A 26,924-nucleotide genomic window follows, 5' to 3' on the forward strand; every position below is an offset into this window, starting at 1 on the left:
TGCTCCTCTGTCTCTTCCCCACACGTGAAGGCCAGGAGCTGGACGTGGTTGTCAGATGTTATGTGACATTCACGCATTGAGTGGCAACTCATCAACACTACTCTCTTCAGCTATGACAGCCTGAAGGAATTTTGTTGCTTGTAGCTACACTGGACAGGTGGGCACCTGTATTGCAAATAACCCTTAATGTGCGCGAGACAGAGTCAGTGTCTGAACACTGTCAACTGTTAAAGGCAGCCTGTGTAACGGAGCCTAGGTATCCACTGTTAATGGGGGAAGGCTCACTCATTGAGCCCAGCTTGTTCATACCAACTAGGACAAGAGATTCTGCAGTTGCTGGAGATCTGGAGCAACACTCAGGAAATTCCTGCTGTTGTCTGCGGGGGGGGGGGGGGGGGGGGTTGTACATTAGTTAACCAATCTTGTGTCCATGCTAATACATCACCCCCAGCTCTATGCATCCTTATCTTATGGATAAGTCTTTTATGTGGCACTTCACCAAATGCCTTTTGGAAATCCAAGTAAATAATGTCCATCTGTTCCCCTTTATCCACTGCGCTTGTTATATCCTCAAAAAATTCCAGTAAATTTATCAAACAGGACCTGCCTTTGCTGAATTCATGCTGCGTCTGGCTGATGGATCCATTTCTTTCCAGATGCCTCACTATTTCTTCTTTAATGACAGCTTCAAGCATTTTCCCAAATGTTAAACTAACTGGCCTATAGTTACCTTCCTTCTGCCTATGACCTTTTTTGAACAGTGGTGTGACATTTGCCATCTTCCAATCTGCCGAGACGTGCCCAGAGTCCAAAGAAGTTTAGTAAATCATCACCAAAACCTCCACTATAACTTCTGCCATTTCTTTCAGTACCTTGGGTTACATTCCATCAGGACCAGTGGACTTGTCTGTCTTCAGGCCCACAAGTTTGTTTGGCACTACCTCTTTATTGATAGCTATTGTATTGAGGTCCTCACCTCCCATCGCATCCATAACATCTCTCTTTGGCATGTTAGATGTGTCCTCCGCCGTAAAGACCAATACAAAATAATCATTCAAAGCCTCGGCCATTTCCTCATTACTCAATATCAATTCCCCCTCCTCTTCCTGAAAGGGTGTTCACTTTAGTCACCTTTTTCGACTTTATATAATTATAAAACCTTTCACTATCCATTTTTATATTTTGTGCTAGTTTGTTTTCATAATCTATCTTCCTTTTCTTTATTGCTCATTTAATGGTTCTTTGTTGCTTTTTAAAGTTTTCCCAATCTTCCAGTTTCCCACTTCTCTTGGCGACTTTGTATGCACGAGCTTTTAGTTTGATGCCCTCTTTTATTTTCTTAGTTGTCCAAGACTGGCTCTGCCCACCCTTACTATCCTTGTTTTTAACGGAAATATACTTTCGTTGAGCACTGTGAAAAATCTCTTTGGAAGTCTTCCACTGTTCCTCAACCATCCCACCATATAGCCTGTGTTCCTAGTCTACACTAGCCAAATCCTCCCTCATCCCATTGTGGTCTCCATTGTTTAGGCATAATACACTGGTTTTCGATCGAACTATTGCACCCTCCATTTGTCAGACAAACTCAATCATACTGTGATAACTGTTTCCAAGATGATCCCTAACTACAAGATCACTAATTGTACCTGTCTCATTGCATGTTCCCTTGTCAGTTCAGTAACACGCTGTTCAAGAAAGCCATCACGGATGTATTCTGTGAAGTCCTCCTCAAGACAGCCTCAACCAACTTGATTCACCCAATCTATGTGCATGTTAAAGTTCCGATGATCATGCTGTTCCATTCTTACATGCCTCAGGTATTTCTCTGTTCATTGCCTGTGCCACTGTAATGTTATTATCCGGTGGCCAATAGACAACTCCCACCACTGATTTTTTTTTCCTTTACTATTCCTAATCTCTACCCAGATGAATTCAACATTCTGCTCCTTAGATCTTATATCATCTCTCACTATTCCTAATGTACTTCCTAAGAAGGTTGGCGTCATTCAATGTCTGTAGTGAGATGCTGAAGATGTTCTATAGGTCAGTTGTGGAGAGCGCCCTCTTCTTTGTGGTGGCGTGTTGGGGAGGAAGCATTAAGAAGAGGGACGCCTCACGTCTTAATAAGCTGGTAAGGAAGGCGGGCTCTGTCGTGGGCAAAGTACTGGAGAGTTTAACATCGGTAGCTGAGCGAAGGGCGCTGAGTAGGCTACGGTCAATTATGGATAACTCTGAACATCCTCTACATAGCACCATCCAGAGACAGAGAAGCAGTTTCAGTGACAGGTTACTATCGATGCAATGCTCCTCAGACAGGATGAAGAGGTCAATACTCCCCAATGCCATTAGGCTTTACAATTCTACCGCCAGGACTTAAGAACTTTTTAAAAGCTATTATTAATGCTTTTTGAGATGGTGATTTAGATGCATATCATATTTTTTTTACTGAGTTAAGTATTGTATGTAATTAGTTTTGCTACAACAAGTGTATGGGACATTGGAAAAAAAGTTGAATTTCCCCATGGGGATGAATAAAGTATCTATCTATCCATCTATCTATCTATTGCCCTGCTCTCATCTTTAACTAAGAGCGCTACCCCATCTCTCTTATCTTCCTGTCTATCCTTCCGTTTTACCTGATATCCTTGGACATTTAATTCCCAATCCTCTCCACCCTGCAACTACACCTCTGCAATGGCCTCTAAATCATACCCCTTCATACTGATTAGTGCCACAAGTTCACTGGCCCTGTTTTGAGTACTAAAGGCATTCAAATAAAGTGCCCTTGCATATTAATTGTGCTTTTAAAATCTTGTAATCTTTTTACTCTTTTGCTTTAGACAGTTCTTCACTCCACTCGTACTTTTTCTCTTTTACCTTTTGTTTTTTTCTTTATCTTTATCCACACTTTTTTTTACTTTATCCATACTTCTCCAATCTGGTGAACCCACCCCCCTACTATTTAGTTTAAAGCCCTATCCACAGCCCCAGTTATACGATTCACTAGGATCCAGGTCCCATCACGGTTCAGGTGGAGCCCATCCCATTGGTACAGTTCCCTCCTTCCCCAATACTGATGCCAATTTCCCATTAATTTAAACCCACTTCTCCCACATCAATCCTTGATCCACACATCTAATTCTCTAATCTTCTTGACCCTCTGCCAATTTGCACGTGGCTCAGGTAGTAATCCAGAGATTACCACTGTTTTTGGTTCTGTTTTTCAATTTAGTCCCCAGCTGCTCAAATTCCCTCAACAGAACCTCTTTCCTCATTCTACCTATGTCATCGATACCCACATGGACCATGACAACTAGATCTTTCCCCTCCCACTGTAAATTTCTCTGCAGGTCAGATAAGATGTCCTGAACCTGGGAACCAGGCAGGTAACACAGCCTTCAGAATGCTCTGTCCTCAGAGAACTCTGCCTATTCCCCTGACTGTTCTATCCCCAATTACCATTACATTTCTCTTCTTCCCCCCCTTGAACGGCTCCCTGAACTACAGAGCCACAGTTAGGTTGCTCATCCTTCCTACTGCCCCCACTCTCATTCACACAGGGAGCAAGAATCTCAGACCTGTTGGACAAGCCCAAGGGCTGAGGCTCCTCCAGCACTGTCTCTTGGATCCCACTACCCACCTCACTCACAGTCACACCCTTTTGTCCCTGACCGCAGCAGAATTTGAGGCAGCTAATCTAATGGGTTTTAAATACACTGGAGGCAGGAAGCATGTTCCTGCTGATGGGTGAATCCAGAACTAGAGGCCACAGTTTAAGAATAAGGGGTAGGCCATTTAGAACAGAGATGCGGAAAAACTTTTTCACCCAGAGAGTGGTGGATATGTGGAATGCTCTGTCCCAGAAGGCAGTGGAGGCCAAGTCTCTGGATGCATTCAAGAGAGAGTTAGATAGAGCTCTTATAGATAGCGGGGTCAAGGGATATGGGGAGAGGGCAGGAACGGGGTACCGATTGTGTATGATCAGCCATGATCACAGTAAATGGCGGTGCTGGCTAGAAGGGCCGAATGGCCTACTCCTGCACCTACTGTCTATTGTCTATTGGGTGTGACTGCCACCTGAAACAGAGAATCCAGGTAACTCTCCCCTCCCTGATGTGCCGCAGTGTTTGAAGCTCAGATTCCAGGTCATCAACTTTGAGCCCGAGTTCCTTGAGCCGCCAACACTTGGTGCAGATGTGGTCACCAGGAACCACAATGGGGTCCATCAGGTCCCACATCATACAGCTACTGCACATCACCTGATCCTGCATCATCCCTTTATTTAATTAGCTGCTGATTTCAATATACGCTTTGATGCAACAAATAAATCTAATTGAATAAAGCTTTATAATTTCTCATCTTTACCATATGTATTTTAACATCCCCTCTCTAGGTAAAAGGATTTGATGCTTTTACCATGTATATTCCCTTCATTATCTTCCACACCACCCCTATCAGTTCACTCCTGAATCCCCTACGTTCGATCCTACACCACCTCTATCAGTTCACTCCTGAATCCCCTACGTTCGATCCTATACCACCCCTATCAGTTCACTCCTGAATCCCCTACGTTTGATCCTACTGTGTTCCATCTCCATCAACTTTTGACGTGACCATTGTAGATGATGGACAGGTAAGTAGAGTGTGTTCCATCACACTCTTTTAATTGCAAGACAATGATGGACTGCAAGAACTTTGGACTTTGCAGATCACCCCATCTATGAGCTGCTCGTTGGCAGAGGAGCTGGACTTGACTACAGATCCTGTCCCTGTCTGCTGCAGGATGACATCAAAGTCAGCAGGTTTGATGTGTGAAGGCACCGTGCAGGGTAATGGCAGATGATTTGGATATTTCTTTTGCAATCACAAGATCATGTTGGACATTGGTACTGTAAGTTGCTGCAGGCCTGTTTCCCTTGATTGGTGGTCCAACAAATGTCTGGGAACTGCTTGGCCTCAGTTGTTGCTAGGCCTCAAGCTGTGGGCTTGACTGCTGCTGAGGAGATGCCAGTGCCAGAGTAGCTTGGCATCCATGCTGTGTGTTGGGGGTGATGTCTCCTGTTGCTGCTGCCCTCTAGTGTTTGACCAGTGGAATGACAGGTTGGATTGCGTGTGTGTCTTTCTCTGCAGACTGATGGAAACTGCACTTTAATCTGCGGGCATGTCAATCAGGGACTTGGGCAATATATATATTTTTTTGTGCAACTGCATGTGAGTTTGCTATCTTGAATGTGCTGGGTGCCTTGAGCTGTTGTGCTGTGTATTTGCTGCACCTTGGCTCCAGGCGAATGCTGTTTCTTTTGGCTATATTCATGAATGATGAGTACTTTGCTTCAGTATTCACTATGGAAAAGGACTTTGGCGATTGTAGGGATGGCTTAAAGCGCCCCGACAAGCTTGAGCATGTAGATATTAAGGAAGAGGATGTGCTGGAGCTTTTGCAAAGCATCAGGTTGGATAAGTCACCGGGACCAGACGAGATATACCCCAGTCTACTGTGGGAGGTGAGTGAGGAGATTGTTGAGCCTCTGGTGATGATCTTTGCATCATCAGTGGGGACAGGAGAGGTTCCAGAGGATTGGAGGGTTGCAAATGTTGTTCCCTTATTCAAGATAGGGAATAAAGATAGCTCAGGAAATTATAGAACAGTGAGTCTTACCTCAGTGGTTAGTAAGTTGATGGAAAAGATCCTGAGAGGCAGGATTTATGAACATTTGGAGAGGCATAATATGATTAGGAATAGTCAGCATGGCTTTGTCAAGGGCAGGTCATGCCTTACGAGCCTGATTGTATTTTTTGAGGATGTGACTAAACACGTTGATGAAGGTAGAGCAGTAAATGTAGTGTATATGGATTTCAGCAAGGTATTAGATAAGGTACCCCATGCAAGGCTTATTGAGAAAGTAAAGAGGCATGGATTCCAAGGGGACATTGCTTTGTGGATCCAGAACTGGCTTGCCCACAGAAGGCAAAGAGTGGTTGTAGATGGGTCATATTCTGCATGGAGGTCAGTCACCAGTGGTGTGCCTCAGGGATCTGTTCTGGGAGCCCTTTCTTCATAATTTTTATAAAGACCTGGATGAGGAAGTGGAGGGATGGTTTAGTAAATTTGCTAGTGACACAAAGGTTGGAGATGTTGTGGATAGTGTGGAGGGCTGTCAGAGGTTACAGCAGGACATTGATGGGATGTAAAACTGGGCTGAGAAGTGGCAGATGGAGTTCAACCCAGATAAGTGTGAAGTGGTTCATTTTGGTAAGTCAAATATGATGGCAGAATATAGTATTAATGGTAAGACTCTTGGCAGTGTGGAGGATCAGAGGGATCTTGGGGTCTGAGTCCATAGGACACTCAAAGCTGCTACACAGGTTGACTCTGTGGTTAAGAAGGCATATAGTGTATTGGCCTTCATCAATCGTGGAATTGAATTTAGGAGCCGAGAGATAATGTTGCAACTATATAGGACCCTGGTCAGACCCCACTTAGAGTACTGTGCTCAGTTCTGGTCGCCTCACTACAGGAAGGATGTGGAAGCCATAGAAAGGGTTCAGAGGAGATTTACAAGGATGTTGCCTGGATTAGGGAGCATGCCTTGTGAGAATAGGTTGAGTGAAGAGGATGAGAGGTGCCCTGATAGAGGTGTGTAAGATGTTGAGAGGCATTGATCATGTGGATTGTCAGAGGCTTTTTTCCCAGGGCTAACTACACCCCTCATAATTTTGTATACCTATCAAATCTCCCCTCATTCTCCAACACGCCAGGAAATAAAGTCCTAACCCGATCAGAAGCATTGATCGTGTGGATAGTCAGAGGCTTGTTCCCAGGGCTGAAATGGCTAGCACGAGAGGGTACAGTTTTAAGGTGCTTGGAAGTAGGTACAGAGGAGGTGTCGGGGTTACGTTTTTTATGCAGAGGGTGGTGAGTGCGTGGACTGTAGGTTCTGTCTGTGTAGTTTGTGTCTTTGTAGTTCGTGACTGTGACTGTGCCAAATGTGACTGTGTGAGTGTGACTATGGGACTGAGACTGTATTGGTTGTGACTGTGTGACAGTGACTGTGTAGGGTCCGTCTGTGTAGATTTGACTGTGACTGTGTGAGTGTGACTGTGTAGGATGTGTCTGTGTAGTTTGTGACTGTAACTGTGACTGTGTATGTAGATTGTGACTGTGTAGGCTCTCTTTGTGTAGATTGTGACTGTGTAGTTTGTGACTGTAACTGTACTCACTGCTCACCCTGTGTAGGTGCTGAAGGTCCTGGGCCAGGACTGACACAGGAGACGTGTTTGTCACTCCACACCGTCCAGGCACTGACTTGAGATCTTCAGGTCTGTATAGCAAATGCCGCTCGTGCTCAGGCTCCCCCAGGTGCTCAATGACGTAGGTCCGATTACCGAGAACAATCAGAGCGCTGGCGAAGGCAGAGAAGACTCTGATCAGCCAAAGGTAGGTACGTCACAACAGTTCATCAGTTCATGTTTAATTGTCATTCAATACACATGAATTGAGCTAAATGAAAGAGCAATCCTCTGGGGCCAAACTGATACACAGTCATACGCAATATAGCATGTGTGATGGCTTCTCTGCACTGTTAACTGCTAAGGCTACTGTAATGTTAACTGCTGATGTAATGGTTTCTCTGTAGCTGCAATGTTTGGGTTATCACTAGTGATAACAGGACTTTAACCAATGGAGGAGATGTTATTCTTTCTTGTCTGTCTGAAAGCTGTTGGGTTTCACGGGCTTTGGCCAGAAGGTGTGAGGGGAATGAAGAGAGGAGACATGGCGTGAGCAGTCAGTGGGCTACCCGACCCTCCAGGCTCTGGGCGGGTGCTCGGAGGTCAACAACACTCTTAAGGAGGATCAGCGAAGGAGAAACCATGAGCTCCAAGGAATTGTGCATGGACTGTTTAATAAGATTAATTTTATTTTATATTTTTATTTTATATTTTGTGTCTCTACTAATCCCATAGTCCAAGTAAGAGTTATAAAATCTTAATTGCTTAACCGCATATTGTGTACTGCTTGTTATTTTGGGTTTCTGATTTGAAACAGGGGACACGTCACGCAGCATCCACCAAAACGAGAGTTCTAAGGTTTGGCCAGGCAGGGGGTTATCACTCCTGCGATCATGCCACTAGGCAAAGCGAGTGTTACACATGTATAACTCTGATAGCAGAAAAACGCAAAGTTACAAAATACTGTCACGCCCTGCAGATTGATGGTGCATGGGATATTGCCCAGGAGCCACGTTTCTGCACGAACAAGCACACAGCAGTTTCTTATCTTGTGCAAGTGCAGTTGACAATGGAGGCAATCCAGCTTGTCTTACATCGAGCCAACACCGGAGAGGCAAGCTCCCAACCCAACAAGGAGGACAGGGAGCCTGCCGTGCCACTGTCTCTGGCATCTGCTTCCCCGAACGGCTCCAAAAGGCGACCCTTCTTTAAGGACAGTGAGAACCCTGACCCGGTTACCACACTACCGGATTTTGACACAGCAACACCCCTTTTCACAACAGCCAGTGACACCGAGACAGAGACACATCAGCAGCTTTACCTGAGTCCCGAACAGGTGCTGGCTGAGACCGCAGATCCTGAGAAGCCTCGGACGGAGCCCTCGTAGTAACACTGAGTCTGTGGGGAGAGATTGAAACCTCAGCATTAACCATCCCAGCACTCGCAGTACCCTGAGAGAACAGGATACCTTCAGCATTAAACGGCATTGCTCTCAGAGACAGGTGCATCATACAGCCAAGAGCATTTCAAGATTCAACATTCATTAATGAGAATGAGATGATTGTTAATCAGGATCTGATGCAGCACAAAAAAAACACAATAAGGAACAAAAGAATAATAAAAATACAATAAATATAAATATGTATGATGGCTATATACACAGATTGATTGCATGTCCAAGTTATGCTAGGCACAGGGTTGTCTGTACAGAAAAATGACTGACAGGAAATGATAATGTATTGATTGTGGGGGCTGTGGGGGGGTGCAGTCTGGATGAAGATGTTGATGAATTTAGAGAAACAACAAACTAACTTTTAATGAATATAATGCGTTTAATTGCATAATGGTGCTGATACTTTGCAATAGTTCAATTAAGTTAAAAATATTTTCTTGATGATTTTCATTTGTACTCAATGTCTGAGGCTTCTTGCTTAAGTGTCCAACAATAATTCGCCAGCATTGATGGATTCCAGATGCCCTGGTATCTTTTCTCCATGACTGCAATGTCCTGGTGAAATCTTTCACCATGCTCGTCACTAATGGCACCAAGATTTTCAGGGAAGAAGTCTAAATGGGAATGCAGAAAATGAAACTTTAGTGACATGTTGCATTTCATGGTTTTATATGCTTGAAGCATGCTTTCAAACAGCTGCATGTGGTTTGGTGCTCTGTAGATGCCGAGGAAAATTTCAACAACTTCCTTGAATGTCTTCCATGTGATTTTCTCCGGTCCCACTAGAAATTCTTCAAATTCCCTGTCATTGATGACCTGTTTGATTTGTGGACCAACAAAAATGCTTTCCTTAATCTTGGCATCAGTTATTCTGGGAAGCATCTGTCTCAAATATCCTTCATAGAAGTTTTTGTGCCTGGTGATAGCAAATTCCATCCTTACAGTCCTGAACCCAATAATTATTACTAAAATCTGTCCTGCCATGCAGCAGCCACGTCGCCTAAGCCTGCCCAAGCATGCCTGGACAAGATAGGAAACTTTCCATCTTACATTGTAGGCAACACTTTAATTGACTTGAACTATGAATTGAAATAATAAACATAAGTGATTTCAAAAAATGGTGCGTGATAAGGAAATTTCATGGTGATTGGGGTCTGAGTCCATAGGACGCTCAAAGCAGCTGTGCAGGTTGGCTCTGTGGTTAAGAAGGCATGTGGTGTATTGGCCTTCATCAATCGTGGAACTGAATTTCGGAGCCAAGAGGTAATGTTGCAGCTATATAGGACCCTGGTCAGACCCCACTTGGAGTACTGTGCTCAGTTCTGGTCGCCTCACTACAGGAAGGATGTGGAAGCCATAGAAAGGGTTCAGAGGAGATTTACAAGGATGTTGCCTGGATTGGGGAGCATGCCTTATGAGAATAGGTTGCGTGAACTCGGCCTTTTCTCCTTGGAGTGACGGAGGATGAGAGGTGACCTGATAGAGGTGTGTAAGATGTTGAGAGGCATTGATTGTGTGGATAGTCAGAGGCTTTTCCCAGGGCTGAAATGGTTGCCACAAGAGGACACAGGTTTAAGGTGCTGGGGAGTAGGTACAGAGGAGATGTCAGGGATAAGTTTTTTACTCAGAGAATGGTGAGTGCATGGAATGGGCTGCCGGCAACGGTGCTGGAGGTGGATATGATAGGGTCTTTTAAGAGGCTTTTAGATAGGTACATGGAGCTTAGAAAAATAGAGGGCTATAGGTAAGCCTAGTAATTTCTAAGGTAGGGACATGTTCAGCACAACTTTGTGGGCTGAAGGGCCTGTATTGTGCTGTAGGTTTTTTCCTATGTTTTTGTGTTTCTATTTTCATGATCAGTAGCCCAAAATACACCTAAAGGTATTCAGGAAGCAAAATATTTGTTATCCAGTGTGATCAGTGATGGTGGATGTGAAGTGTGATCACTGGGAGATGTTGATGATCCGTGATGGTGGGGGTGTGAAAATGGAGGTTGACTGGTTGGAGTTATTGATGAGTAGTGATAGTGGGGGTGAGAAGGGGGTTGGCTGGGTGGAAATATTGATGATTAGTGATGGTGGTTGAGAAATGGGGGTCACAGTAGATCGCGGGAGGCATGAAGAGAGGCATCACAGGGATACGTCGATGATTAGTGATGGGGGAAGTATGAATGAGGGGATACTGGGAAAGTTTGATGGCTGGTGACAATGGGGGTGTGTAGGAGGTCACTGGAGGATGTTGATGATTAATGGTGGGTGTATGTGGGGGTCACTGGGAGTGGTTGATGATTATTGAAGGTGGGGGTGTGGTGGGGGTCACAGGGAGATGCTGATTAGTCATGGTCTGAAGGGTGAAAGAGGAAGTACACTGGGAGAGGCTGATGATTAGTGAGAAAGGGAGATCACATAGAGCTGATGATTACTGATGGTGAAGGTGTGTGGGTGGATCACGTAGAGCTGACAAATACTGACGGTGAAGGTGTGAGGGGGATCACGTAGAGCTGACGATTACTGATGGTGAAGGTGTGAGGGGGATCACGTAGAGCTGACGATTACTGATGGTGAAGGTGTGAGGGGGATCACGTAGAGCTGACGATTACTGATGGTGAAGGTGTGTGGGGGGATCACGTAGAGCTGACAATTACTGATGGTGAAGGTGTGAGGGGGATCACGTAGAGCTGACAATTACTGATGGTGAAGGTGTGAGGGGGAATCACGTAGAGCTGACGATTACTGATGGTGAAGGTGTGAGGGGGATCACGTAGAGCTGACGATTACTGATGGTGAAGGTGTGAGGGGGATCACGTAGAGCTGACGATTACTGATGGTGAAGGTGTGAGGGGGATCACGTAGAGCTGACAATTACTGATGGTGAAGGTGTGAGGGGGATCACGTAGAGCTGACGATTACTGATGGTGAAGGTGTGAGGGGGATCACGTAGAGCTGACGATTACTGATGGTGAAGGTGTGAGGGGGATCACGTAGAGCTGACGATTACTGATGGTGAAGGTGTGAGGGGGATCACGTAGAGCTGACGATTACTGATGGTGAAGGTGTGAGGGGGATCACGTAGAGCTGACGATTACTGATGGTGAAGGTGTGAGGGGGATCACGTAGAGCTGACGATTACTGATGGTGAAGGTGTGTGGGGGGATCACGTAGAGCTGACAATTACTGATGGTGAAGGTGTGTGGGGGATCACGTAGAGCTGACGATTACTGATGGTGAAGGTGTGTGGGGGGATCACGTAGAGCTGACGATTACTGATGGTGAAGGTGTGTGGGGGATCACGTAGAGCTGACGATTACTGATGGTGAAGGTGTGTGGGGGGATCACGTAGAGCTGACGATTACTGATGGTGAAGGTGTGTGGGGGTGTCACTGGTAGAGATGACGATTACTGATGGTGAAGGTGTGTGGGGGGATCACGTAGAACTGACGATTACTGATGGTGAAGGTGTGTGGGGGGATCACGTAGAGCTGACAATTACTGATGGTGAAGGTGTGAGGGGGTGTCACTGGTAGAGATGACGATTACTGATGGTGAAGGTGTGTGGGGGGATCACGTAGAACTGACGATTACTGATGGTGAAGGTGTGTGGGGGTGTCACTGGTAGAGATGACGATTACTGATGGTGAAGGTGTGAGGGGGATCACGTAGAGCTGACAATTACTGATGGTGAAGGTGTGAGGGGGGATCACGTGGAGCTGACGATTACTGATGGTGAAGGTGTGTGGGGGGATCACGTAGAGCTGACGATTACTGATGGTGAAGGTGTGGTGGGGGGGCGTCACTGGTAGAGCTGATGATTACTGATGGTATGGGGTGAGAAAGGGGGTCACATAGAGCTGATAATTAGTGATGGTGGGGATGTGAGGCGGAAGTTACAGGGTGAAGATGCTAATGATTATTACTAATGGGTGGTAGAGAGGGGCATCACTGGGAGAACTGTAAGTAGATGTCGACATGTGTGGGGTCAGTACAGGCTGTGTGTGTGGTTTCAGTACAGTCTGTATGTGTGTGGTCAGTACAGTCTGTGTGTGTGGTTTCAGTACAGTCTGTATGTGTGTGGTCAGTACAGTCTGTGTGTGGGAGGTCAGTATAGTCTGTGTGTGTGGATTCAGTACAGTCTGTGTGTGTGGATTCAGTACAGTCTGTGTGTGGGGGGTCAGTATTGTCTGTGTGTGTGGATTCAGTACAGTCTGTGTGTGTGTGGATTCAGTACAGTCTCTGTGTGTGGGGTCAGTACAGTCTGTGTGTGTGGATTCAGTACAGTCTGTGTGTGTGTGTGTGTGTGGGGTCAGTACAGTCTGTGTGTGTGTGGGGGGGGGTCAGTACAGTCTGTGTGTGTGGATTCAGTACAGTCTGTGTGTGTGGATTCAGTACAGTCTGTGTGTGGGGTCAGTACAGTCTGTGTGTGAGGTCAGTACAGTCTGTGTGTGTGGGGTCAGTACAGTCTGTGTGGGTGGATTCAGTACAGTCTCTGTGTGTGGGGTCAGTACAGTCTGTGTGTGTGGATTCAGTACAGTCTGTGTGTGTGGATTCAGTACAGTCTGTGTGTGTGTGGGGTCAGTACAGTCTGTGTGTGTGGGGTCAGTACAGTCTGTGTGTGTGGATTCAGTACAGTCTGTGTGTGAGGGGTCAGTACAGTCTGTGTGTGTGGGGTCAGTACAGTCTGTGTGTGTGTGGGGTCAGTACAGTCTGTGTGTGTGTGTGTGTGTGTGTGGGGTCAGTACAGTCTGTGTGTGTGGGGTCAGTACAGTCTGTGTGTGTCTGTGTGGGGTCAGTACAGTCTGTGTGTGTGTGTGTGTGTGTGTGGGGTCAGTACAGTCTGTGTGTGAGGGGTCAGTACAGTCTGTGTGTGTGGATTCAGTACAGTCTGTGTGTGAGGTCAGTACAGTCTGTGTGTGTGTGTGTGTGTGTGGGGTCAGTACAGACTGTGTGTGAGGGGTCAGTACAGTCTGTGTGTGTGGGGTCAGTACAGTCTGTGTGTGTGGATTCAGTACAGTCTGTGTGTGAGGTCAGTACAGTCTGTGTGTGTGTGTGTGGGGTCAGTACAGTCTGTGTGTGTGTGTGTGTGTGTGTGTGTGGGGTCAGTACAGTCTGTGTGTGTGGGGCCAGTACAGTCTGTGTGTGTGGGGTCAGTACAGTCTCTGTGTGTGGGGTCAGTACAGTCTGTGTGTGGGGGGGGTCAGTACAGTCTGTGTGTGTGGATTCAGTACAGTCTCTGTGTGTGGGGTCAGTACAGTCTGTGTGTGTGGATTCAGTACAGTCTGTGTGTGTGGGGTCAGTACAGTCTGTGTGTGTGGATTCAGTACAGTCTGTGTGTGTGTGGATTCAGTACAGTCTGTGTGTGTGGATTCAGTACAGTCTATGTGTGTGTGGATTCAGTACAGTCTGTGTGTGGGGGGTCAGTACAGTCTGTGTGTGAGGGGTCAGTATAGTCTGTGTGTGGGGGGTCAGTACAGTCTGTGTGTGTGTGTGGGGTCAGTACAGTCTGTGTGTGAGGGGTCAGTACAGTCTGTGTGTGTGGATTCAGTACAGTCTATGTGTGTGTGGATTCAGTACAGTCTGTGTGTGGGGGGTCAGTACAGTCTGTGTGTGTGTGGGGGGGGTCAGTACAGTCTGTGTGTGAGGGGTCAGTACAGTCTATGTGTGTGTGGATTCAGTACAGTCTGTGTGTGTGGATTCAGTACAGTCTGTGTGTGGGGGGTCAGTACAGTCTGTGTGTGTGGATTCAGTACAGTCTATGTGTGTGTGGATTTAGTACAGTCTGTGTGTGTGGATTCAGTACAGTCTGTGTGTGGAGGGTCAGTACAGTCTGTGTGTGTGTGTGTGTGTGTGTGGGGTCAGTACAGTCTGTGTGTGAGGGGTCAGAACAGTCTGTGTGTGGGGGGTCAGTACAGTCTGTGTGTGTGTGTGGGGTCAGTACAGTCTGTGTGTGAGGGGTCAGTAGAGTCTGTGTGTGTGGGGTCAGTACAGTCAGTGTGTGGGGGGTCAGTACAGTCTGTGTGTGTGGATTCAGTACAGTCTCTGTGTGTGGGGTCAGTACAGTCTGTGTGTGTGGATTCAGTACAGACTCTGTGTGTGGGGTCAGTACAGTCTGTGTGTGTGTGTGGGGTCAGTACAGTCTGTGTGTGAGGGGTCAGTACAGTCTGTGTGTGTGTGTGGGGTCAGTACAGTCTGTGTGTGTGGGGTCAGTACAGTCTGTGTGTGTGGATTCAGTACAGTCTCTGTGTGTGGGGTCAGTACAGTCTGTGTGTGAGGGGTCAGAACAGTCTGTGTGTGGGGGGTCAGTACAGTCTGTGTGTGTGTGTGGGGTCAGTACAGTCTGTGTGTGAGGGGTCAGTAGAGTCTGTGTGTGTGGGGTCAGTACAGTCAGTGTGTGGGGGGTCAGTACAGTCTGTGTGTGTGGATTCAGTACAGTCTCTGTGTGTGGGGTCAGTACAGTCTGTGTGTGTGGGGTCAGTACAGTCTGTGTGTGGGGGGTCAGTACAGTCTGTGTGTGTGGATTCAGTACAGTCTGTGTGTGTGGGGTCAGTACAGTCTGTGTGTGTGGATTCAGTACAGTCTGTGTGTGTGGGGTCAGTACAGTCTGTGTGTGTGGATTCAGTACAGTCTCTGTGTGTGGGGTCAGTACAGTCTGTGTGTGAGGGGTCAGTACAGTCTGTGTGTGTGGGGTCAGTACAGTCTGTGTGTGTGTGTGTGTGTGTGGGGTCAGTACAGTCTGTGTGTGAGGGGTCAGTACAGTCTGTGTGTGTGGGGTCAGTACAGTCTGTGTGTGTGTGTGTGTGTGTGTGTGTGGGGTCAGTACAGTCTGTGTGTGTGGGGTCAGTACAGTCTGTGTGTGTGGATTCAGTACAGTCTCTGTGTGTGGGGTCAGTACAGTCTGTGTGTGTGTGTGAGGGGTCAGTACAGTCTGTGTGTGTGGGGTCAGTACAGTCTGTGTGTGGGGGGTCAGTACAGTCTGTGTGTGTGTGTGAGGGGTCAGTACAGTCTGTGTGTGTGGGGTCAGTACAGTCTGTGTGTGGGGGGTCAGTACAGTCTGTGTGTGTGGATTCAGTACAGTCTCTGTGTGTGGGGTCAGTACAGTCGGTGTGTGTGGGGTCAGTACAGTCTGTGTGTGAGGGGTCAGTACAGTCTGTGTGTGTGGATTCAGTACAGTCTCTGTGTGTGGGGTCAGTACAGTCTTTTTGTGTGGATTCAGTACAGTCTGTGTGTGTGTGTATTCAGTACAGTCTGTGTGTGTGGATTCAGTACAGTCTGTGTGTGTGGATTCAGTACAGTCTGTGTGTGTGTGGATTCAGTACAGTCTGTGTGTGAGGGGTCAGTACAGTCTGTGTGTGTGTGGATTCAGTACAGTCTGTGTGTGTGGATTCAGTACAGTCTATGTGTGTGTGGATTCAGTACAATCTGTGTGTGTGGATTCAGTACAGTCTGTGTGTGGGGGGTCAGTACAGTCTGTGTGTGTGGGGTCAGTACAGTCTGTGTGTGTGGATTCAGTACAGTCTGTGTGTGAGGGGTCAGTACAGTCTGTGTGTGTGGATTCTGTACAGTCTATGTGTGTGTGGATTCAGTACAGTCTGTGTGTGTGGATTCAGTACAGTCTATGTGTGTGTGGATTCAGTACAGTCTGTGTGTGGGGGGTCAGTACAGTCTGTGTGTAAGGGGTCAGTACAGTCTATGTGTGTGGATTCAGTACAGTCTGTGTGTGGGGTCAGTACAGTCTGTGTGTGTGGATTCAGTACAGTCTGTGTGTGGGGTCAGTACAGTCTGTGTGTGAGGTCAGTACAGTCTCTGTGTGTGGGGTCAGTACAGTCTGTGTGTGTGGATTCAGTACAGTCTCTGTGTGTGGGGTCAGTACAGTCTCTGTGTGTGGATTCAGTACAGTCTGTGTGTGGGTGGTCAGTACAGTCTGTGTGTGTGTGTGTGGGGTCAGTACAGTCTGTGTGTGTGGGGTCAGTACAGTCTGTGTGTGTGGATTCAGTACAGTCTGTGTGTGTGTGGATTCAGTTCAGTCTGTGTGTGGGGGGTCAGTACAGTCTGTGTGTGGGGGGTCAGTACAGTCTGTGTGTGTGTGTGGATTCAGTACAGTCTGTGTGTGTGGATTCAGTACAGTCTGTGTGTGAGGGGTCAGTACAGTCTGTGTGTGTGTGTGGATTCAGTACAGTCTGTGTGTGTGGATTCAGTACAGTCTGTGTGTGTGGGGTCAGTACAGTCTGTGTGTGTGGATTCAGTACAGTCTATGTGTGTGTGGATTCAGTACAGTCTGTGTGTGTGGATTCAGTACAGTCTATGTGTGTGTGGATTCAGTACAGTCTGTGTGTGGGGGTCAGTACAGTCTGTGTGTGAGGGGTCAGTACAGTCTGTATGTGTGTGTGTGGGGTCAGTACAGTCTGTGTGTGTGTGGATTCAGTACAGTCTGTGTGTGTGGATTCAGTACAGTCTATGTGTGTGTGGATTCAGTACAGTCTGTGTGTGTGGATTCAGTACAGTCTATCTGTGTGTGGATTCAGTACAGTCTGTGTGTGTGGATTCAGTACAGTCTGTGTGTGTGTGTGGGGTCAGTACAGTCTGTGTGTGAGGGGTCAGTACAGTCTGTGTGTGTGGGGGGTCAGTACAGTCTGTGTGTGCAGTGAAAGTAAATGATCATTGCACCCCAGGCACTCTTGTGCCGGGCCTGAACTTTAACAGCCTCATTGTCCAGGTTCTCTGGTAAAGGGCTTTACTGATGACACGCTCAGCCATAACTGACCTGTGACAGGGTGTGTGCCAAGGCCCTCAACTGTCACCTGGATAATCTCAGGAGCCTCTTCAGAGAAGACACAAGGTTTTGTGAAGGCATCTGCTCCATCTGAGAAATCAAAACTTTGGTCGGCAATGTCTCAGCCTGATGTCTGCCTCTCCAGGCTGGTTGGTACGTGTCAGAGGCTCAGCTGACAATGTTCTGACTTGGCAAACCTCAGATGTCACGTGTCATTCATAATGAACTTAATATTTCAGATAGTGTAACTAAGGAAGGAAGTGATATAACAGCAGCTTGTAAGAATCTATCAGTAATGCCTTTATATCACACACAGAATGCTGGAAGAACTCAGCAGGTCAAGACGCATGTATGGAGTGCAATCAAGTGCTGACGTTCCAAGCCAAGACAATCAGGGTTGGAGAGGGCAGAATTGCAATAGATTCATTTTTCTTCAGCCCTTTACTTTTTCCACTTGTCACTTTTCAGCTTCTCACCTCATCCCCCTTGCCAGAGCCTATGCCCCCTCACCTGGCTTCACCTCTCAGCACCCAGCTTCTGCTCCTTCCCCTCCCCCACTTTCCCTTCTGATTTCTACCCCTTTCCTTTCTAGACCTGATAATGGGTCTGGCCCAAAATGTCAACTGCTCATCTCCCTCCTGCGGCCTCCGAGAGGACCACTCCCTTGTGGTGGTTTGGAGGTTTGTGGCCTCAGTGACCAGAGAGCTTTGCTGGCTGGAGTCAGGGCCTTACGCTTTGTTGTCGGTAGGGTCACCCATGCCAAACAGGTCAAAGGTACAGGCCAGACTACGAGGGGTTTGCTAGATGTCCAGTTTCAGGGTTTCATCTTCAGGCAAAAAAACCCAGACTGGTCAAACAAAATTGTTACAGAAACAGCAATGAAGAAAACACAAAGTCTGGAGCACGGTGGATGAAGGCAGACCGGTGGGGATTTGTGTGTGTGTGTCCGCCCTTGCCCAGGTGACGAGTCCATCACTGAAGAACGGCCTAGCCTGGAATGGAAGAGTCATATCCGGTGAACCCAACGGTACAACGGAATGAGAAGATGCCGGAAGGTTTGCCTGCTGCAGCTGTCCACATCTCTCTCTCTCTCTCTCTCTCTCTCTCTCTCTCTCTCTCTCTCTCTCTCTCTCTCTCTCTCTCTCTCTCTCTCTCTCTCTCTCTCTCTCTCTCTCTCTCTCTCTCATTGCAACACAACAACAACTACCTCAGCACAAACTGAACTGGACTCTATATTCACCTATGACAATTCATCTACCCCTAGACCTTGATAGAGCTTGGTTTTGATTCTTATTTCTACACTTCTGTATTTATCATTGCTAACCTGTTTTATATGTATATTTCCATTTTTGATACTGTTTTGCTTAGTTTACTAATAAACACCTTTAGTTACAGTACCACCGGACTCCAACGTATCATTCCATTTCTGCTGGTTTAGTAACCCGGTTACGGGGTACGCGACACTTCTAAGAGTTTCTTTTTGTTTACCCGCCTAATCAAATCTGTGTTATTACACAACACCCAATCCAGAATCATCTTTTCCTTAAAACACACACAAAATGCTGGAGGAACTCAGCAGGCCAGGCAGTACCTATAGAAAAGAAATTAAGATTCAAGATTCACGATTGTGTAGTGTAATTTCCAATACACAAGTGTAAAGGCGAACAAAGTAATTGCTACTTTGGATCCAGTGCAACACAAAAAAACACAATAAGATAAAGAACACAATAAATACATAAACAAGCTTGTATACACAGGTTGATTGTATGTCCATAAAGTGACACCAGACACTGGGATGTCTGTACATAAGGTAACTCTGACAGGAAATGATAAATCAGTGGTGTTTGGGGGTGTGGTGGGATGGGTAAATATGTGGAGGTATTGATCTGCCTTTCTGCCTGGGGAACGTAACTGTTGAGTCTGGTGGTCCTGGTATGGATGCTACATAAGCCTCCTCCCTGATGGGACTGGGACAAACAGTCCGTGGGCAGGGTGGGTGGGATCCTTCATGATGGTTTTGGCCCTCATTCACCTTTATTGCTTGCTGCTCTGGTTGTTTACACTATGAAAATAAAGTGAAAGGGGTAGCAGAAAGGTTTACGAGCATGTGGCCTGCATTGCAGTGTATTTCCTATAGGACAAACTTAAAAATTGTTCTTGCTGGTGAGTCAGAGCAACTTATAGAAGTCCATAAAACCATGGGAGGCGCAGATGAGGTAGATAAGGGTGTTTGTCCCAGAAGAAATGTCAAATATGAGAGTATTTCAGTTGAGAAGGTCAGGAGTTTTTACACAGGGAGTGGTGGGTGGCTGAAGTGTGCTGTCGTGGGAAAGGGTGGAAGCAGATGCAGTAGTGGTGTTTAAGAGGCATTTAGACAGACCTGTATTGGCAGTGATTGGAGGTTATAGACCAAATGAGATTGCTTTATATTTTCTCCAGAAACATGGTGTCTGGAGGAAGGCCTGCTCCTGCATTGTGCTCCTCTACCTTCCGCGGGTGGGCACAGTAACGTATTGGTTAGTGTAACTCTTTACAGTGCTGGCAAACCGTTCAAATCCTGTCTGTGACCACGAGACTTCCCTCCGGGTGCTCCAGGTTGCTCCCAACTTCCAAAGATGTAGGTTAATTGGTCACATGGCATAAGTTGGGTGTCGCAGGCTCCGTGGGTCAGAAGAGCATGCTCCTGTTCTGCATGGGGGAGGGACTTCTTCACTCAGAGGGTGGTGAGAGTGTGAAACTAGTTGCCACGGAACCAGCAGATTCAGATTCAGTTTCAACATTTAAGAGAAATTTGAATAGGTACATGGACGGGGGTGGGGGGGGGGGAAGCATGGAGGGCTCTGGTTCAGCTGCCGGTCAATGGGACTAGGCAGATTAATAGTTTGGCATGGACTAGATGGGCCAAAAGGCCTGTTTCTCTGCTGTAGTGTTCTATGACTCTATCACTAAAGGAAATTAAAAAATGTTCTATGTTGTTAATATTTTTCCCTCTGGTAAAACAAGGTCTGTTTCAACAGCAGAGCACAGGATTGGGCACGTGTGAAAAGAGGAAGCTGACCTTCTACATGTTTGAATCTAGAGCTTACTGGAAATGTAGACACTAGATACACTCAGAGTAAAAAGCAGAAAGAGCCAGGTATATCAATACATTTAAAAACACATTATGTAGAATTATATATTTGCATAATGAGAGTTTGCGAAGTCTGCTCACCATTTCCTGGTCCTGCTCTGTCACCAGAGTTCCGTTCGAATCGTAGTGTGAGACCTGGAACCCTCTCGGCAAGAGGACACTGTGGCACAAGAACAAAACTCAATGTCAGCTGAGGTTTGTCTGTCCTGTGAGATCCAGGTCAGTGGTCACAGATGGCTGCTGTCATCACCTCAATCCTTAATGTCTCTCTGTACAGTACCTGCTCCATCCTATTCCTGCCACTTTTTCCCTGTCCTATTGCAGGCATATTTCCTCCAGATGATGATCCATCCTTTCTTCCCCCCCACCCCCACTCCTATGCAACAAGTTCCAGCTTATTTCCATCTCCTCCCCTGTATCTCTGCTCATTAACAGTTGGCAACAGCTTATCTGTGTCTGCCATACCTAAGCCTACACCTATGTCTACGCTCCATGCTCCATCCACCAGAACAAACAGGATTTCCCAGTGGCCACCCACTTCCCATTCCCATTCCAAAGTGTCCATCCATGGCCTTCTCCACTGTCATGATGAGGCCTCACTTAGATTGGAGGAACAACACCTTATCATCCGTTTGGGTAGCCTCCAAGTTAATGGCATGAACATCATTTTCTCGAACTTCCGGTAATGCCCCACCCTGTCCCCACTATTTCCTCTTCCCTTTTCCCTCGCTCAACTCCTCTCCTTGCCCACCGTTCGCCTCCCTCTGGTGCTCCTCCCCCCTTTTCTTTCTTCCATGGCTTCCTGTCTCTTTCACCAATCAACTTCTGAGCTCTTTACTTCATCCCTCCCCCTCCAGATCTCACCTATCATCTGGTGTTTCTCTCTCCTCTCCCCCTTCCCATCTTTTAAATCTGCTCCTCAACTTTTTTTCTCCAATCCTGCCGAGGGTTTCAGCCCAAAACATCAACTGTACTCTTTTCCATAGACGCTGCCTGGCCTGTTGAGTTCCTCCCGCATTTTGTGTGTGTTGTTTGGATTTCCAGCATCTGCAGATTTTCTCTTGTTTGTTTCATACCTAAACCTGCCTGGATTTGGTAGGTGGGTGAGTAGACAAATCTAGGGGAAAGGCCTAGATAGAGTGGATGTGGAGAGGATGTTTCCAGTAGTGGGGGAGTCTAGGACCAGAGGGCACTGACTCAGAATAAAATAAATTCTCTTTAGAACTAAAGGAGGAGATTTTTTAGCCAGAGGGTGGTGAATCTGTGGAATTCATTGCCTCAGACGACTGTGGAGGCCAAGTCATTGGGTATATTTAAAGTGGAGGTTGATAGGTTCTTGATTAGTCAGGGCATCAAAGGTTATGGGGAGAAGGCAAGAGAAGGATGTTGAGAGGGATTATTAATCAGCCATGATGGAACGGCAGAGCAGACTCGATGGGCTGAATGGCCTCATTTGCTCCTGTGTCTATGGTCTTCATTGCTGGGAATGTTGGGCAAATAAAATGGGATTTTTATCGTAGGTGGGTATTTGGTTATTGAGCTAAAGAGCCTATTTCTGTGTGTTTTAACTTGATAAACCTTAGATTCTTAAATAACCCTTCATCCCTGGAACCATGCTGAAAGATTTTCGCTCTGTCCTCAAGGAACTTCCCCACTTCCTGAGGTGTGATGGTCAGAACTGCATGGAATATTTCAGTAGTTTAATGAGCCCCAAATCCCATAGATCATTTGTCCATGTGTCTCTCAACTTCCTCGGCTATTCATGCATATGAATCCCGTGTCTCTGTTCCAGCAGCCCATTGAAGTCTTCGTTCCCTGTGTTGTTTTCTTGCCGGGGAGTATGGGGTGTCCAGAGAGGGGGAGCACTACCGGGCAACTCACTCTCCTTTGGCCCCCACCAAACACTCGGCTCTCACCTGCTGCTCTAACATACAATACTGGCCACGTCCTGGTAGATGGTGAGCTAAGCCAGGTGAGGGTAGCTGGCAGCTCTCATACCCAGTGATAGAGGGACATGTCTGTCCTGGCTTGCAAAGGCAGCTCCGGCAGACTAGGCGGATGGGATCTACAGTAAGATCACTCCATGGAGGGCAAAGGACATGATCATGGTCATCCACCCCAACCAAGGAAAACCGTAGATGTGACGACTACTCATAGTACTGGACCTGGATTTACGAGGTTGAGAGGGTGGAACTGCCTCCACTTTAGAAGCTCTCCTGGCACAGGCGTCCTGTCATCGTTGGATACGCTGGACAAGCACCATATATTCTCCTGCCAAGTTACTTCACTTCAATCATGCTATCAAATTCCTTCTGTCACCTGCCTACCTATTCTGTTTTCCTCTCCATGTCGTGTTATTGTTATTTGGCTTCAGGCTCACTGTTTGCCATTCCTTCAACTTTGATACCATTGGCATATTTTGAAATTTAACTCTGCATTCCAGTTTCCATCACTATACACTGTGTACTCTATTGCAGTAGGCAGTCACATTCCACCACTGTCAACTTACCCCCAGCCTGATAATCACTTCTCTCTATTTTCTGTCCTCGGGGCATGTGTTTATACCAGTATGACTGATCTTCCGGATTAGCAGACAGACAGCAAAATGCAAATAAAACATTTACCTGAGTACAAAAAAGTCCTGAATTTAAAATATTAAGTTGCCAAGGATTTGTGACTGAATGTCTGAAACATTTGTATTGAACCATAGACAATAGAACACCACAGCACAGAACATGCCTCTCAGCACATGACTCTGTCCTGACAACTTAACCTTTTAAAATATCCCCAATGTATCTGGGAGTGAATCCCACACACCCATCACCCCGTAAAAAAACTAATGCCCGCTATACTTTCTTAAAACCATGCTAAAATGATGGCAACAACACACACAAAATGCTGGTGGAACGCAGCAGGCCAGGCAGCATCTATAGGAAGAAGTACAGTCAACTTTTCTGGCCGAGACCCTTTGTCAGGACTAACTTAAAATGATACCCCTTGGAATTAGCCATTTCTACCCTGGGAAAAAGTCTCTGGCTGTCCAATCAATCTATGCCTCTTATTTTGTACACCTCTATCAAGTCAACTCTTGTCATCCTTTGTTCCAAAGAGAAAAGCAGGCGCTGGAAACATAGAACATAGAAACATAGAAAACCGACAGCACAATAAAGGCCCTTCAGCCCACAATGCTGTGCCAAACATAAACTTACTTTAGAAATTACCTAGGGTTACCCATAGCCCTCTATTTTTCCAAGCTCTATGTACCTGTCCAGAAGTCTCTTAAAAGACCCTATCGTATCCCCCTCTACCACGTAGCCGGCAGCCCATTCCATACACTTATCACTGTCTGTGTAAAAAAAACTTACCCTGACATTTCCTCTCTACCTACTTCCAAGCATCTTAAAACTGTGCCCTCTCGTGCTAGCCATTTCAGCCCTGGGAAAAAGCCTCTGATTATCCACACGATCAATGCCTCTCATCATCTTGTACACCTCTATCAGGTCACCTCTCATCCTCCGTTGCTCCAAGGAGAAAAGGCCAAGTTCACTCAACCTATTCTTATAAGGCATGCTCCCCCATCCAGGCAACATCCTTGTAAATTTCCCCTGCACCCTTTCTATGGTTTCCACACCCTTCCTGTAGTGAGGCAACCAGAACTGAGCACAGTACTCCAAGTGAGGTCTGACCAGGGTCCTATGTAGCTGTAACATTACCTCCCAGCTCCGAAACTCAATCCCAGGATTGATGAAGGCCAATGCACCATATGCTTTCTTAACCACAGAGTCAACCTGCGCAGCTGCTTTGAGCGTCCTATGGACTCGGACCTCAAGATCCCTCTGATCCTCCACACTGCCAAGAGTCTTACCATTAATGCTATATTCTGCCATTATATTTGACCTACCAAAATGAACCACCTCACACTTAACTGGGTTGAACTCCATCTGCCACTTCTCAGCCCAGTTTTGCATCCTATCAATGTCCCACCGTAACCTCTGACAGCTCTCTATACTATCCACAACACCTCCAACCTATCCACATAAGACATACTGTTTAATCCAGATGGCAAATTGTAAATCTCCTCTGCATCTTGATTAAAGTTTAAAGAGCTGTACAGTCGGCCCTCCTTATCCGCGGATTCCGCATGCGGGATTCAACCAACCGCGGATTGGGAAAATCCGGAAGTTCTCTCTCCAGCACTCGTTGCTTGAGCAAGTACAGAGTATTTTTTCTTGTCATTATTCCCTGAATAATACAGTATGACAACTATTTACATAGCATTTACATTGTATTAGGTATTATAAGTAATCTAGAAATGACTTAAAAGTACAGGCAGTCCCTGGGTTATGAATGAGTTCCATTTCTGAGTCCATCTTTAAGTCGGATTTGACGTCGGAACAGGTACATCCGGCATTATTTAGCGTCAGTTAGTCAAACATTTTTCTTAGTATATAGTATATATTTTACCTTTCTATGCATATAAAACACTTAAGAAACATACGTATTTCAATAATTTAACCACTGCGTTGCTGAGTAATAATTGTAGCTTTCATCGGGGCAGGGCCTTTCAAATGCTCCATTAAAATTGTTCCGATCATTGACCGATTGTAGCCTCACGCTTTTCCAATGACTGATGGCGTTCCACCTCTTTCCAATCGCTTTATTACTTCCACCTTATTTTCAATCGTGATTAGGATTATTTTCGTGAACAGAAACACTGCAGATTCAGAGCTGCACCACCAGGTCCTAATGTCCACCGCACTGAGGCGGGTTAAATAAAGTCCGGGGTTCCACTGGGTCCTAAAGACCACCGCACTGAGGCAGGTTAAATAAAGTCCGGGGTTCCACTGGGTCCTAATGTCCACCGCACTGAGGCGGGTTAAATAAAGTCCGGGGTTCCACTGGGTCCTAAAGACCACCGCACTGAGGCAGGTTAAATAAGGGACTTGAGCATCCGCGTTTTTTGGTATCCGCCGCGGATAAGGAGGGCCGAATGTACAGCCATCTTCAGATAACCTCGTTTGTGTTAACAACCAACACTCCCTAGGACGTGCTGGGGCAGCCCACAGGTGTTGCCACTCATTCTGGCACCAACATAGCATGCCCACAATGCAGCAGAACAACACAGAACACAAAACAGATCAAATAGGACAAGCAACACAAGAACAACAGCAAAGCAAGTCTCGTTCCTCCCTTCCACCCTCCCACCCACACAGACAATCCTCCAATTTCCACTGTCCAGGCTTCGAGTTCTGCACTTCATCATCAAGCTTCATTTTTTGGACTTCCAATCAACCATAATGCTTCAGTCTTCAGTATTGACTCCCAGACTAGCTGATGATGGGACCCTGAACTCTAGACTTGAACACCGGGCTCGCTGACAGGATGACACAGACATCCAATGCCACAACCCACTGACCTGGGACAACCTGACATCCACCGATGTCCTTTGTCCCTTGTCCACATCACTGGGCTTCGAGCACAGAGCAGGCGCAGAAACTCCAGACATCCTTCATCCAATGTCCACATTGCTGGGCTTTGAGCACAGAGCAGAGGCAGAGACTCCAGGTGTCCTTTGCTATCATCCATGTCACTGGCCTTTAAGCACAGAATGGAGGAGTAGATTCCAGATGTCCTTCTTCACCCATCCACATCGCTGGTCTTTGAATGCAGAGTGGTGCTTCCTCCACATCCCTAACTTGACCTCTAGCTCCCCTCTGTCCTAAAAACCACCTTGAATTTAAAAATGTACTGCAGTACAGTCGGCCCTCCTTATCCATGGGGGATTGGTTCCAGGACCCCCCTCCACCCCCGCGGATACCAAACTTCACGGATGCTCAAGTCCCTTATTTAACATGTAGGAGTACGGTGGTCTTTAGGACCCAGTGGAACCCCGGACTCTATTTAACATGTCTCCGTGTGGTGGACATTAGGACCTGGCGGTGCAGCTCTGAATCCGCAGTGTTTCTATTCACAAAAGTAATCACGATCACGATTGAAAGTAAGGTGGAAGTAATAAAGCAATCAGAAAGAGGTGAAACACCATCGGTCATTGGAAAAGCGTTAGGCTACAGTCGGTCAACGACTGGAACAATTTTAATGGAGAATGTGAAAAGCCTTGCCCCGATGAAAGCTAAAATTATTACTAAGCAACGCAGTGGTTAAATTATTGAAATACGTATGTTTCTTAAGTGTTTTATATGCATAGAAAGGTAAAATATATACTATATACTAAGAAAAACGTTTGACTAACTGATGCTAAATAATGCCGGATGTACCTGTTCCGACTTCAAATCTGACTTAAAGACGGACTCAGGAATGGAACTCATTCATAACCCGGGGACTGCCTGT

At 46.5% G+C, this 26,924-nt stretch overlaps 1 protein-coding gene across 2 annotated transcripts in view; it reads right to left on the reverse strand.

Annotated features, from left to right (window-relative positions):
* The window catches only part of LOC140726065 (disintegrin and metalloproteinase domain-containing protein 12-like), a 315,802-nt gene that overhangs the window by 203,363 nt on the left and 85,515 nt on the right, over positions 1 to 26,924 (reverse strand). For both annotated transcript variants that reach the window (XM_073041991.1, XM_073041992.1), the window contains exons 4-6: positions 20,658 to 20,736; positions 8,552 to 8,628; positions 7,229 to 7,403 (exon numbers count right to left, since the gene is read on the reverse strand). In XM_073041991.1, the coding sequence (XP_072898092.1) occupies positions 7,229 to 7,403; positions 8,552 to 8,628; positions 20,658 to 20,736 (331 nt within the window). The remainder of the gene's footprint in view (positions 1 to 7,228; positions 7,404 to 8,551; positions 8,629 to 20,657; positions 20,737 to 26,924) is intronic.

Source organism: Hemitrygon akajei, chromosome 4 (assembly GCF_048418815.1).
Source record: "Hemitrygon akajei chromosome 4, sHemAka1.3, whole genome shotgun sequence".
In the NCBI taxonomy this organism is placed as follows: Eukaryota; Metazoa; Chordata; class Chondrichthyes; order Myliobatiformes; family Dasyatidae; genus Hemitrygon; species Hemitrygon akajei.